This window comes from Rhinatrema bivittatum, chromosome 15, assembly GCF_901001135.1.
Source record: "Rhinatrema bivittatum chromosome 15, aRhiBiv1.1, whole genome shotgun sequence".
Taxonomy (NCBI): Eukaryota; Metazoa; Chordata; class Amphibia; order Gymnophiona; family Rhinatrematidae; genus Rhinatrema; species Rhinatrema bivittatum.
The window spans coordinates 5,111,636-5,126,856 of NC_042629.1; the positions used below are offsets into that span (position 1 = coordinate 5,111,636).

The 15,221-nt window shown below is 46.5% G+C and overlaps 1 protein-coding gene across 1 annotated transcript in view; it reads left to right on the forward strand.

Annotated features, from left to right (window-relative positions):
- APP (amyloid beta precursor protein) overlaps positions 1–15,221 on the forward strand; it is a 300,473-nt gene that overhangs the window by 230,939 nt on the left and 54,313 nt on the right. Inside the window, 2 exon segments of the mRNA XM_029577860.1 lie at positions 5,073–5,192; positions 6,988–7,096. Coding sequence (XP_029433720.1) covers positions 5,073–5,192; positions 6,988–7,096 — 229 coding nt within the window.

Genomic DNA, 15,221 nt, shown 5'->3' on the forward strand with positions numbered 1-15,221 from the left:
CCTTAGGGGAATAGATTGTGCTGACACCTTCAAAATTGCTACAAATATCTTTTAAACATCTCCAAGGCAGAGACCATAGGTAATTTAGGAAAGTTTGTAATCCAAAGAGTCTTACCAAATTTTCCAGTGTTGATAGTATATATAGTATATATCATCTTTAATAACAGCATCTTAAACCACTCTAGATCTCTCAAGCTTATCTTCCACAAGTGAAAGTTACTCAGTTATCCATTTTCACATTCTTATTGATCACTAGGACTGGCTGGGCCATTAGGGACTTTACCATGCCAGTTGCCTTCCAAATGACCTCCAATGTAAACTCAGGTGGCCTCTGTAAATGAAAACCTTCCCACTGAGGCATAGGGGAAAGCCAGGGGAGCTGTTCTGGCAGCTTTTCCCTCATTGCACCGAGGCCATAGCTGCTTCCCTCCTGCGGCCGCGCAGCTGAGTGAGTAGAGCCTGGGATTCATGATCCATTGGTAAACCCTTCCGATCCGGTCTCTAGGGGAGACAGACGCTCCCTGTTCCCCAGTGACCGTTCACACCACTGGCCTCACAGGGTGAGTTCCAGGTCTACCCTTCTCTTTCTTACCAAAATGAATTAGGAAGTATAAAAAGAAACCCGTAACTAGAGGACAAAAAGCAGCCAGCACTCCCAGGGCACCGTCTTGCAATCCTCCGACATCAGTGCCTCCTGTCTGCTGACAGAGACCTCCCTCCCTCCATGAGACGTTAAAGGTAGCTTTCTTCTCTGCATTATTGTTCAAGCATGAATGGAGTTATTTGGCATTACTGATGCAATAACCATTAGTATTTTTTATTTTATTTATTAAAAGTTCCTGTAGTCCGCAGCTTCTGCAGGGTTTAGTGCAGTTTACATTTTTAACATATATAACACTGGGCAACAATGAAAGTGTTACTGACCTAAAAAGGTCCTACTCTGTAGTATCTTGATGTGCTGAACACAAATATGGCCATGAAAAGTTTTATTGGCTCTCGTTTTGAAGATATTTAATATAGTTCACTTTCTATGTTTAGTCATGTAAATTTATCCAGTAGGACTGTAAATAAGCCTAGAATGATGTAATATTGCATCATATTGCATAATACCATCATGCACTCATCATCCAGAGTTTATTACATCATTTTCTGATGCAATGCAGTTCTACTGCTATGCTGCTGCCGAGTAAGCTGACGTCAGCAGTGTACTATATGAAGCCCAGTCAGAAAGGGTGAGCATTTGAAATATTCATGCTGGCTGACTACTGCTGGACACTCCGCAGAGATGCTCCCGAACAGGTGTACAAGAGACAAGCAAAGAAATCTAAGACGTAGTCTATGACTTCATTTTTCAAACGGTATTAACCGTAGGTCTCCTACTATTGGCGTACAAATTCAAGATGTAATTATATTATTGCCATATTACAAAAAAACTAGAGCCAATTTTGCATTTTCACAGTCACATTCGTGTTTAGCACATGGAAATGTATAAGAATTGACTAATTTCATTTCCGTAACATGACTTTTGTGAAAATTTGTTGCCCAGTGAAATTGATTATGTCACATTATTCAGACATTCAGTGGTACATCATTAATTAATGCATTTTATGAAAACTATAATTTCCAATATTAAAAAACTAAAAATGTTATTTGAAAGTGGGTCACTTCAGACATTTAAGTAAAGTTTAAGCTTTTTTTCATATTTTTTAGACTTCCTAGTAGAAGAGCGAGCAGCACTGTAACTTGTGTTTTCTTTGAGAATTGTGCAGTGCTGCTCAGTAAGAATTTAATGAAGTTCTTCAATCCTAATGCCCAGAGTTGTCCTGACATGCTATAAAGATGCTGCACCTGCAATATCACAGTTTTCCCCTGTTTTTCTCATGAATCTGGTCACTTTCACTAGAAGGAAGAGCACAATGTAATCCAACTATTTATTTATTTATTTTATTTGTTGATTTTTATATACCGACATTGGTCGGAACATCATACCGGTTTACATTGTACACAAATAACCAGAGAGAGAAATACAATGAACTGGGAAGGGAAGGGGGAGAGAGGGCACAGCAGTAGGAAGGATAGGGAGAAGAGAGAAATTTGATAGGAACATTTGAAGAAAATAAAATTAACAATAGACACTATGTACCGGTGGGCTGGTAGGGTACCAGACCAGTGATGGGCAGTGACAGGGAGGGGGGGGGGGGGGGGGAATGGTAGGGTAGGCTTAAAGGAGGGGGAGGGGAAACTTATAACAGAATTTAGGCGTCATTGCTTAGGGGGGAGAAACACTATGTTTTGGCGTCTTTGCTTGGGGTGAAGAAAGGGGGAGAAAAGGAGAGGCAGAGAGGAGGAGGGGGAAAAGGGTGGGCTGCGAGGTTAAAGTCAAGCTAAGTTTGGTCAACGCCTGGGTATGCTAATGTAAAGAGCCAGGTTCTGAGCCCTTTTTAAAATTTAGACAGGTTAGGTTCTAGTTGTGAAATGAAAAACCCTAAGGAAGCTGCTACACAGAATTGCAGCACACCACCGACGTTAATAAAGAGTGCACTGAATGATGACATACAGCCGTCTGGCCTTAACAGGAGCGAGTTAACAAAGTCTTAAAGCTGAAGTTAATAGAAGGAGGAGAAGGAAGAAGCTTTGATGCAATCAGTGGTTGTCTCTGCACAGCAAGGCAAGGAGGACTGGGAGAGCAGAGCTTTCAGCCTTAGAATGATGAGACCTCTTCCTGAGAGTCAGGGGCCCATGGGACAGAGGGCGTCAGCATTTCTGTAACTTGTAGCTGTAGTGACACATAAGAGAATGATTATGTCAATAATGACATTAAAACAAGCACGAAATTACCATTCACTGGTTTATCCAAGTCAACTCACTGGTTCCTTAATATAGCCTCATTGTCTTGCTATTTTGGCCAAGGAGTCCATAGAGCAAGCAAATATTAGGCTTGACCATATGCATAGTAAAAAAAAAAATAAAAAATGTTACTACTACTACTTGCCAAAGACATTTTGAGAACTGAATGGAAAATGCTTGAAAGAATAAACAACAGAGCTGATGCAATTTCTTCAGAGTAAGACAACATTAGAAAGTAGAGCCTGTAAAATTTCCTTTTCGGAAGATGTGGGCGTGCTCGCACAGTGGGATTGCATAGCTCTCCTTTGCTGGGTTCTGTTCAGCCAATCAAAAAAGCAAGCACTAACTCAATGTTCAAAAAGGGGGGAATTCTGAAACACTGCCTAAATTATGGAGCACACAGGCTCTACAAATTATCAAAGTGCAATTACGAGCATAAGTCCGCTTTGAAAATGCATTCAAATTATTGCTCATTCATTTTCTGGGGGAAATGAGCGTGCATGTGTTTGAATTTTCAGATGTACATGGGTAAGTCCATACCCCTTTCCCATAGTCTGGGTAAATGTATGAGCTTACATGTGTAAGCTTACTGGCACGTCGGGTGGGCACTTTTGTAAAAGACATTCAGGTCGATACTGTAAGGCCGCGGTAGAAACAGTGCGGCAGTGTCAGGCGCACCCTTCCTCCCGCACGCACAGTTCTCTTGACCTAGCGCCTGATACTCTCTTCTAATTGCATGCAAATGCATGCCGCGGCTGTAAAGCGTTAGGGAAGGGTTATGCCTGCGCAACCCATTTTACTGTATAGGCAGCTTAATACAGCGCCTATACAGTAACCTGGGTGCGCTGGTACCTGTCATTTCAAATGTCTTTCATTCATTCATTCATTCATCCAGGCGGCGAAAGCGGAGCTGCTTTCGCCGCCTGATGAATGAATTCACTGCCGGTGGGGGCTGCCTCTCCGGCAGCCCCCACCGGCAGTGAATTCACCTGTGCGACCCCTGCGATTCGGCGCTCAAGGCAGTCACATGCCGTGACGTCACGCTTTGAGCGCCGAAATCGCAGGGGTCGCACAGGCGCGCATTCATTCACTCTATGCAGGCGGATGAATGCGCGTCTGTGCGACCCGGCCCTAGATTTAAACCACGCGACCACCCGCCCCCCGGCCGTCTGAAACTAACGCGCGTCCACCCGCCGCCCGCCGCCTGGACCACGCATCACATGCCGTGACCCTCTTCCTTCACGCGCTGAAATCGCACGGCCATTCCTTTCACTGCCGGTGGCCCGTGCGATTTTGGCGCGATTTTGGTGCCCAATCTTATTTTTGTTGTTATTGCGCCTTGCAGAGCGATTTGGAATGAATGGCCGTGCGATTTTGGTGCGATTTTGGCGTGCGATTTTGGAATGAATGGCCGTGCGATTTTGGGCGCTCATGGGCATGAGCGCCAAAAATCGCACGGGCATTCATTGCCGGCGGGGGCAATACGTTCATCCAGGCAGAGGGAACCGGAGGCCGTTTCGCGCCGCCCGCTCCCTCTGCCTGGATGGATGCCCGTGCGAAATCGGGAGGAAGGGAGAAGGGACTGCCGTAGCAGGCCCGAGCCTTGCTACTTTTCGTTTTGTTTTTTTTTTTTTTGCTTCGGGAGGAGGGGACCGGACGGGGCTGCAGGAGACCGGGCTGGACCGGAGACCGGACGGGACCAGGGCAGGTAAGCAATGTTTTTTACACTACACTAACTCCTACTAGGGGGAGGCGGTAAAACTAGCACGTTAAGGCCGCGGCAAAACAGCGGGTTACTGAGGAGATAATATCAGCGCCTGTTACAGTATTGGAGGGGAATAGCTAATTCCTTCATTATACAGCTTTTTCGTTCATTTACATGCTGGGTGCGGAAAGGGTTATGCATCTGTTTTAGGAAGCGCTAGGGACGCGTGAAACTGGAGACTGTATCGCTGAATCGCCTTACTCGTCTGTATTGTGCGCTCCCAGCCACGTTACAGACGGGGAATCTTTAACTGCACGTTACTGTATCGACCTGATTGTAATGCGGTTAAACACTGTTCTATCCAACAGACGTCCCTTGAAAATTACTCTCTATATGTGTTTCAACTGATTGTTCCATGTGTGCACTTGTAATGATCAGAAACAGACCAACCAGTTTTGATGTGTATTGGGGAATTCTTGATTCAGCAATGTTTGAGGAAATTTGTTGCTTTGTCTTGCAGCCTCGCCATGTGTTTAATATGTTGAAGATAGTACATGCGTGCGGAGCAAAGGACAGACAGCATACCTTGAAACACTTTGAACATGTCCGCATGGTAGATCCTAAGAAGCTGCTCAGATAAATCTCAGGTAACTGTTTCTAAGTGAAGTAACTTTCAGAATAAGATAAGTGGCCAGTTGTACAGGGAATGGAGTATGGCTGTTTAATGGATGGAAGAGTATGGCTTATAACACATGTATAGTGAGGCACCAGGTGTCTAATAGAAGAAAGGCATACAGATTATATCCAGTTTGTTATAAAAGTGGAAAAGAATATGTTATAGTATAAGTACATAATGAAAGAAAAGACTAGGGGTTATAGCTTGTTACTAAATGAGTGTGTGATTTGTATGGATGGATACCATGGTCTGTTCCCAGAGACACAGAATGGGAGCCTTGGCCCATATTGAACAAGAAAACTAGAGATGAATTGTAGGCAACCACAGCAAAATCACTTTGATAAATCTCGCCTGTCAAATAAGCAGTAAAGTGCTCTGAATAGTTAAAACATGGAGCCCCATTATAACCATCACACTCCTCCTTGTTTCACTTTGAGTAGTGGTTTATGTAAACAAAAGGAGTTCTAGGCCTCCTCCAGACATGGTTTTCATTCTCTGGTATTAAAGTGGTATTTTGTGCATGCCTAGTTGAAAGGTTTTTGTGTGTTTTGCATACTTGGAGATGTTTTGCCAGTAAAGGGTTATAAAATAGTAGGGGTACATTTAGTTCATTTCATGTGGGATGTGTAGCTGGAAGCTGCCGTTGGGTAATTGCAAATTGCATCCCAGCTGTGACTGAGAACCCAATGGCACTGAAAGAAGCCCAAAGTAAAGTTGCCCAAGGGTCCCAGGGACTCTGCTATTCCATGCCAGGTTTGCTCTGCTTTCATCTGATGTACCCAGATCTCAGTTCTGGTACTTGAAACATCTTACAAATAAAATAAAGATGCCCTGCACCCCCCCATTGGACATATCGACTGCATGTAGAGAATTGTTTTGGTTATACGATGAGATTTGGCAGATTATCCAGAATAAACATATAAAATGCAATAAAACCCTATTCTTTTTTCCTAGCTATAAAAGATATAACGTTTTTGCATAATCAATCCTTTTTCAGATTTCATGATCAATGATGGAGTAGAAGGGGAGACATTCCTTGTTACAGCACTGAGAAATGTAAAAACTCGGACTAACTCGAAGAATGTATCTCACCTGCCTATCCTTATTACATCATAATATGTAAACTCTGGGATCTCCCTGTATGTACCAAGGAGGTAGCCCTGTTATGCAGCACAGCCACTGGGTGTACCACAATTCCTGTAGCACTGCCATGGGGAGTGCCACATTTCCTGCAGCACTTCCACAGAGTGTGTCAAAATAGCACTTCCACAGTGTGTGTCACAATTCCTGAAGCATTCCACAGAATGTATCACAATTCCTGCCAGCAATGCCACGGGGAGTGACACAATTCCTGCAGCCACTGCCTCAGGGTTTGCATAATTCCTGCAGCACTGCCACGGGAGAGTGCCACAGTTCCTACAGCACTGCCACGGGGAGTGCCACAGTTCCTACAGCACTGCCACGGGGAGTGCCACAATTCCTGCAGCACTGCCACGGGGAGTGCCACAATTCCTGCAGGATTTTCATGGGTGGGCTAACAATTTCTGCAGTACTGCCACAGCATGTGCCACTGTTCCTGTAGGCAGGGCAAATGCTAGAAGAAATATCCTCCCTCTCAAAGAGGGGAATGATTTGAGAACTAGTAATTGAAAGGTGGACTTCCAGCTGTAACTTCAGACATTTTGTGGCCTCATCTCCACTTGTGAATTGGTTTTCATAGTGCATAAATCCTCTGTGTTTACCTGAATGATATTTTCACTTTCTGCAGGTTATGACACATCTTCGTGTGATTAATGAGCGAATGAACCAGAGTCTTTCCCTTCTGTATAAAATCCCAGCAGTTGCTGAAGACATTCAGGATGAAGTTGGTAGGCTTTCCCAGTCTCTTTCTATATTGCAAGTTATTTTCTTTTCCTATCCCAATTTTGAACAATCTTGGTGTACATTTTAGTATAAATCTGGCAGGGCTCTGAAGGTGAGCTCGTTTCCAGTACATTTCTTATTGAGGACACTTATTTCTGTGCTCATTTACTCAGAGTACTAAAATTCAATCGCAGGTTGAAATCAAAGAAAAGTCCACCCACAAAACTCCACTCCTTCTTGAAGAAACATCATGGATGGAGCTCTTGCTCTCTCTTGGACTGAGAGGATCAGCTATTCACTGACCATATATTTAAAAATGCAGAACAGATTAAAGAGAATGACATTGATATATTTTTCCCAGTTGGAAGGAAAGCTCAATTTCCTATCGTATAGCAGATGGAATCAGGACCAATGGGTATAGTGTACTCTGATAGCAGATGGGAGACGGAGTCAGATTTCAACGCTAACGTCAGCCTACATATACCCAGTGCAGGAAGCTTAGCTCTTCAGTATTTCTCCGTCTCCCTCAAGCAGATAGGGACACATCTACACACTAGAATAGCGATTCTAAAACAAAGAAGAAAGAAAATTTACCTCAAGAAGATGAGCCCCGCCTCTCCTGCAGTGATACCTAAGGGTCCCTCCCCCCAGTCGAGAATTCCTGAGGTGATTTCCGAGATCCCTCAGAGGTAAGCCTCGGTCCGGTAGCCGTTTTCTCCCGGCGTGGACTTAGCCCCTAGGGTCGGATTAGAGGCAACGGCTGTTGAATCGAGCGTGGACGGTTGATGAAAGTAATTCCCTCTCCTCCCCGCAGCCGAAGGACCGCCCGGCCCCGAGACCAGGAAACGCTGAGACCAGGTAAGGTATAAAACTTTTTCTAAGCCTCTGGTCTCCGAGGCTCGAATTGCCGCACAGATCGTCCTTTCCGGCGTCTGTAAAATCGGGTTGAGCAGCCCTGTCCGGTGCAAGGGTCCACACATGTGAAGGCCCTCCGGGGGGGGGGGGGTGTCGCCATCTTGCCCGCATGGTCGTCTGCGCCATTTCCCCCCCTTGATCGCCGTATTGTCTGCACAACTGAGCCATGCGCACAATAGCAAGCCGAGCGCACAAACCGACTTATGTGCACAGTGGTGCACTCATCTGTGCTCTGTGCACCAATGGTGCCGGGCGCATAGCGGCCCGCATAAATGGCCCGAGCGCACAGCGACACACCACATCTTGCCAGGGCACAAAGTGGTAGCCTGTGTGCACACCCCGCACGCACATCACCGGCACAACCGGAACGCACAACTAAGCCTCCCGGCGCATGCACCTACGCGCACAGACGAGTTTGAGCCACTCCACGTGCACAAATCATGGCACCGCCGGCCAAGAAGAAAGCCAAGGGACAAGCCCTCTGCCCAGCCTGCCACCCTGAGAGCTGCGCAACCTGAAGTGACTCCGCCCTATGCCTACAGTGGAAGAGACTCAGGAAGAACCTAAGCAAGGCCCCCCCACAGCCAGTAGAGGGATCTGCATCCACCAATGAATGTACCACAGACCTCTGTATCTCCGACTCGGCGCCCTACTCAGGGGGGCACCTCAGGGGCCTCCACTGGATTCAATATGGACCCAGGACCTTTTGCTGGGTGGAATTCTTCAAAGGGCTGCAAACCTTTGTCCAGGCGCAATCAATCCCGCCTGCGACACAGACCCCAGTCTCCACCAGAAGCACAAGACCTTCCAAGCGCCTCTCGGCACCTACCCAGACGTGCCCCATCCAGGCAAAAGCCTCTCCTTAGGGGATCAGACACCTCGGGGGAAGAGTCTGACTCCTGGAGGAAGGGGAAAGGAATCTCTCTAGGGATGGAACCATACCGAACCATGATGCGATTCTTCTCCAAAGACGAGTTATCCCAGGACAAGCAGGAGGCTAGTCCTCAATATGGGTGACATCACTGACGGAGCCTATTGGCGGGAAACTTATTGTCAAGTTTCTAGAAAACATTTGACTGGCCCTGTGAGGCCACTGAGCATGCTATGATATTCTCTGCCACAGGGGTCTCTCTTCAGTCTTCATTTTTCCGCGCTGTGTCGGCATTGCGGAGCAGGAGCCGTTACGAGTCTCTCACAACATTTCTGACTGAAAAGTCAAACAAATTTTGAAATATTTTCTCCCATCAGGATCTCTCGAGGTTTTTCCACCGGCTGGTGAGTACCCTCTGTCTCATATTTTACTCTTAGAGTAAAATAAATTTTTTCTCACGAATTCCCATTTTTTCTCATCGACGGCTGTCGATTCAAAATGTCCACAGGCTTCAAAAAATGCCCTATATGTAACCGGACAATGTCCATCACCAACCCGCACCTGGAGTGTGTTAAAGTCTCGTGTGAAAAACACGATGTAAATACCTGCCCAAAATGCGCGGAGATGACCGGCAAAAGGAAGGAAGGTGCGTCAAGAGAAAAGGAACATTTGTTCCACCTTTCAACTTCTTCCATCTCCCTTGACGTCATCGAAATCATCTCGGCAGGCACGACTAAAACGTGTTTTAATTAAAAAACATCGTCCGGGAGCATCAGAGGACCATCCCTTCCCCAGCGTCATCGACGGGATCGCTTACTAAAATCCATATCAAGCACAAATCGTCATGGCACTGACGTCCGTCGCCGTCGGAGTCTTCTCTTCCCCAGGAAGAATAGACGGCAAAGCGGCCATTGGAGCCAGGATACATCGCTTCCGTCTATGCCTGGGCCTGTTCATCGAGAATCACCAACACCAGAACCCTCCACAAGACTGTGCAGGATCTGCCACCACACCCTCCGCCACCACTTAACAACTGCTCTGGTTCCATCAGTTGTAACGCCGGAATTGTCTGACCTTATCAGGCAAGCGGTTATCCAGGTCCTTCAGCAAACAACAAACAAAACTCCGGCGCTGAGGCCGGTGCCTACAGCAACCGATGCCAATAACCTTACCGATACCGGTGGTAACACCGATGCCAGTGCCGATGCCGGGCTCCACATCAATGCCCGCACAGAGGTTCATCACTGCGTCAACATTGATTTCTGCACAGATTACCGACGACTTCAAGACCAACCTCGGTGCCAGCACCGTTAACATCTTCGACACCATTGCTGGCACTTACCATCGGCACCTGCATTGATACCAACTTCTATACCATCGATGCAGCTGACGTCTGAACATCCAGAACAACATGATTTGGCATTCTTTCAACATCTCTTGAAAAGATACCAAGAGGTCTCGACACCTTTCCACCAAAAACAGTGGAAGAGACATTTCTCAGTAATCCCTCTGATGATCTACAGCCAGGACCTTTGGGCCTTCATCATCCACCCAGATCCTTCCCCACTATCTCCATATAGGGATGATCAAGATGACTCTTGGGTGAGCAACATACTGACACCTCCTCTGAGGACTTCTGTCAGAGCCTTCACCCTCCAGAACAAAGAAAAAAGTCACCACAGAGGATTTGTCCTTTTCCACCTTCATACAAGAGATGGCGGATACCATCCCCCTTTAAGCTGATGGCGGAAGAAGCTACAAGGCAACAAACTTTAGAAGTATTTCAGTTTTGACCCACCAAAACAAGTATTGGCTATCCCAATACATGAGGTACTTCTGGATCTCCAGCATCGTATCTGGGAGCACCCATATTCTGTCTCTGCTGTCAACAAACGAGTAGACACCACATATTTAGTACAAGCTGCTCCTGCATACCAAAAAATCTCAGCTACCATAACCAATCTGTGGTAGTGGAATCTGCCCAGAAAAAATCTAAACATATTCATCCACATTCTTCAACCCCCCAGGATAAGATCATAGGTTCTCGATTCCCTGGGAAGGAAGGTGTATCAAGGGGGTATCTTGAATGCCATAATTTCCTCTTACCAACTGTACATGACACAGTATCAGAGGAATCTGTGGAAGCAGATGGAAGAATTTACTACATTTTTACCATCACAATTTCAGGAAGCAGCACAGGCCATAATTCATAAAGGCCTAGAGGCCGGGAAACATGAAGTCAGAGCGGCCTGCGATAATTTTGAGACAGCTTCCAGAACAGCAGCTGCTGGAATTACTGCTCGACAATGGGCATGGCTTAAGGCCTCTGACCTTAGGCCTGAGGTCCAAGATAAGCTGGTTGACTTGCCATGTGTGGGAGATAACCTTTTTGGTTCAAAGGTCCAGGATGCTGTACGACGACTAAAAGAACCTACAGAGACCGTACATCAGTTGTCACAGGTTCCACAAGAACCCTCTATACAGCCTCCTCGTCGTCCTCCTAGGAAAGAACCCAGACGCCCATACTACAGGCAAAGGCGATACTACACAGCTTTACCATCACAATTTCAGGAAGCAGCACAGGCCATAGTTCATAAAGGCCTAGAGGCCTAGATGTGGTACTATGTTCAGTTCTGGAGACCGTATCTACAAAGAGAGAGAGACAAGATGGAAGGGTGACCAAAAAGGTGGAAGGTCTTCATCAAATGACTTATGAGGAGAGATTGAAGAATCTAAATATGTACACCCTGGAGGAAAGGAGGAGCAGAGGTGATATGATACAGACTTTCAGATACTTGAAAGGTTTTAATGATCCAAAGACAACGACAAACCTTTTCCATAGGAAAAAAATCAGCAGAACCAGGGGTCACGATTTGAAGCTCCAGGGAGGAAGATTCAGAACCAATGTCAGGAAGTATTTCTTCACGGAGAGGGTGGTGGATGCCTGGAATGCCCTTCCAGAGGAAGTGGTGAAGACCAGAACTGTGAAGGACTTCAAAGGGGCGTGGGATAAACACTGTGGATCCATAAAATCAAGAGGCCGTCAATAAAGAGTGGGTGGCTAGCCAGAATGACGGCTACTGCCTGGAGACAATACCCTTATTCAATAAACATACACATGGTTACTGTGACTCCAACATCGCTCTAAGCTACAACAGCAAGAGGAAATGTGGAAAAAAGAATTTGCACTCACAAAGTGGGGAGTAGCTGGCTTGTTATGGCGGTTTCTACCCCAAACCAAATAAGCCTGATACTTCACTTTCAATGCATATCCAGCATAGCTCTTGCTTCAACGGCAGGGGAGAAGAAACCCTGATACTTCATCGCATATCCAGCATAGCTCCCTGCTTCAACAGCAGGGGAGAAGAAAACGGATACTTCACGGCATATCCAGCATAGCTCTCTGCGTTTCAACGGCAGGGGAGAAGAAAAACTGATACTTCACGCATATCCAGCATAGCTCTCTGCTTCAACGGCAGGGGAGAAGAAAACTGATACTTCACGCATATCCAGCATAGCTCTCTGCTTCAACAGCAGGGGAGAAGAAAAAGGATTCGCACTCACAAAGCGGGGGAGTAGCTGGCTTGTTACGGCGGGTTACTACCCCAAACCAAATAAGCTGATACTTCACTTTCAATGCATATCCTGCTTCAACGGCAGGGGAGAAGAAAAACTGATACTACAAGCATATCCAGCATAGCTCCCTGCTTCAACAGCAGGGGAGAAGAAAAACAACCAATAAGGGCTGAATAACACAGTCTGGTAAAACAAATAAGCATGGGTGTAGCTTGCTTATTGCGGCGGTTACTTCCCCTACTACCCGTAACTAATCAAGCTTGATATTTCACTTGGTTGCAGCTCCATCACTGCTCTCTACATTAATGGTGGGGGGTGGAAGGGAAATAGAACCAAAGAGCTAAGAGAAACAGATAAGTGTGAGAAAAAAATGTGAAGCTTGCTGGGCAGACTGGATGGGCCGTTTGGTCTTCTTCTGCCGTCGTTTCTAGGTACAGAGAAGGGCGACCAGAAAGGTGGAGGGTCTTCAATCGAATGACATACGAGGAGAGATTGAAGAATCTAAATATGTACACCCTGGAAGAAAGGAGGAGCAGGGGTGATATGATTCAGACTTTCAGATACTTGAAAGGTTTTAACGATCCAAAGACAACAACAAACCTTTTCCGTCAGAAAAATATCAGCAGAACCAGAGGTCACGAGCTGAGGCTCCAGGGAGGAAGACTAAGAACCAATGTCAGGAAGTATTTCTTCACGGAGAGAGTGGTGATATGCCTGGAATGCCCTTCCGGAGGAAGTGGTGAAGACCAGAACTGTGAAGGACTTCAAAGGGGCATGGGATAAACACTGTGGATCCATCAAGTCTAGAGGACGTGAATGAAGAGGGGGTGGCTCGCATACACTATGCCGAACAAGCAGCAGCCCTCAAGATAGAAGGGCTCAGAATTGAAGAACAACAGTAAGCCGCTGCTGCCACAGCCGCCGCCGAAGTGCGCAGAAAGGCTGAGCTAGAGATCGCCCTTAGACCTGTTGCAGCAAAAGGGAGAAAGCAGCAGCCCTTGAAGCCCAAATTATAGGACTTGTTGTGGGGGGGGGGGGGGGAGAGTTGTCACAGCCACGAAAAGTAGCGGATGCAGGGTCCTCACCGGTGCATAAGGAGATTTGTCGCTGCATAGGAGGGAAGTTTTTGGTGTCGGGGGAAGGGGAGGAGCGGAGCACCAAGGACTTTGCATAACCAGGGGTGGGAGGAGGCGGCAGAACACTGCACGGAGCGGCAAGTAGTCACAGAGGCATTCACGGAGTGGGGATGCCAGTGGTCGGTGTTCCACCTTCACGGAGCGGAAGGCTGGAGTGGCATTCACGGAGCGGGATGCCAATGGTATACCCACCTTCACGGAGCGGAAGGATGGAGGGCTGCCGTCTCCAAAAAAAAAAAAAAAAAGAGGGGTGGGTAAGAGTATGTAAATTACCAGTTAGGACATAGGCTATAGGTATTGCCAATTATTAGGCTTGTTCAATATTTGTTGATTGTTAATGTGGCTCACGAGAATGAGGGCTAACTACCTGGAGATAATGCCCTTGTTCGAAGTACATGCACACGGTTGGTGAGACTCCAGCGTTGCTCTGGGCTTCAACAGCAAGAGGAAATGTGGAAGAAAAAAAAAGAAAAAAAGGTTTTGCATTCACAAAGAAGCGAGATGTAGCTTGCTTGTTACGGCGGTTACTTCCCCAAAACCAGATAAGCCAATACTTTGCTTTCAATGCATATCCAGCATAGCACTCTGCTTCAACGGCAGGGGAGAAAGTTCCAACACTTCTCTTTCAATGCATAGCTCTCTGATACAACAGCAGGGGCGAAATGTTAGAAAGGAGGATCTGTATATGGGACAACAGCCAACGGGGTCCGAATTGCGTAGTCTGGGTGGACGGAGGCATGGGTGTAGCTTACTTATTGTGGCGGTTGCTACCCCTAATTGAGCTAGATATTCACTTGGATGCAGTTCAGCAGTGCTCTCTGCATTAATGGTGGGGTGGAGGGGAAATAAGAACTAAAAGCCAAGAGTAACAAGTATGTGGGGGGGGGGGGAAAAAAAGTACATAGCTTGCTGGGCAGACTGGATGGGCACGTTTGGTCTTCTTCTGCCGTCATTTCTATGTTTCTATATGTTACCTCCAAGCCTCTAGGGGCAGGCAACTAGGCCGCACAAGCGTTCCCAGGCCAGACAACTGAGAATAATTGCCCGCAACCTCCTCCAAGTACAGGACCAGCTGCGGGCTTTGAAATACAAACCAGAGAACAAATCCATATCCTAAATCCTCATCCAGACCTACCAGTAGGGAGGCAGAGTATCCTATTTCACAAAAATTGGCTAAGAATAAACATCAGAACAATGGGTACTCTCCATAGTGGAGAGTACCCATTGGTCTGATGTTATTCATAAAAAAAAAAAAAAAGTCTCGAGGTTACAAACTCAATTTCCTCTCAATTTCACCAGAATCTCCGCCGAGTTTCTTTCCACAACAAGATTCTCAGCTAATTCATCTACAAGCAGAATTATCCATCCTTCTGAGAGCCAGGGCTGTACAGCTAATCCCCCGGACTCAGCAGGGCAGAGGATTCTGCTCCCGTTATTTCCTCATTCCAAAGAAAACCGGAGGCCTACGTCCCATCCTAGACCTCAGAAATCTCAACAAATTTCTGAAAAAGGAAAAGTTCAGGATGGTTTCTCTAGGCACCATGCTTCCACTTCTTCAAACAGGAGATTGGCTTTGTTCTCTGGATCTTCAAGACGCTTACACTCACATTCCAATATTCCCTCCTCACTGCA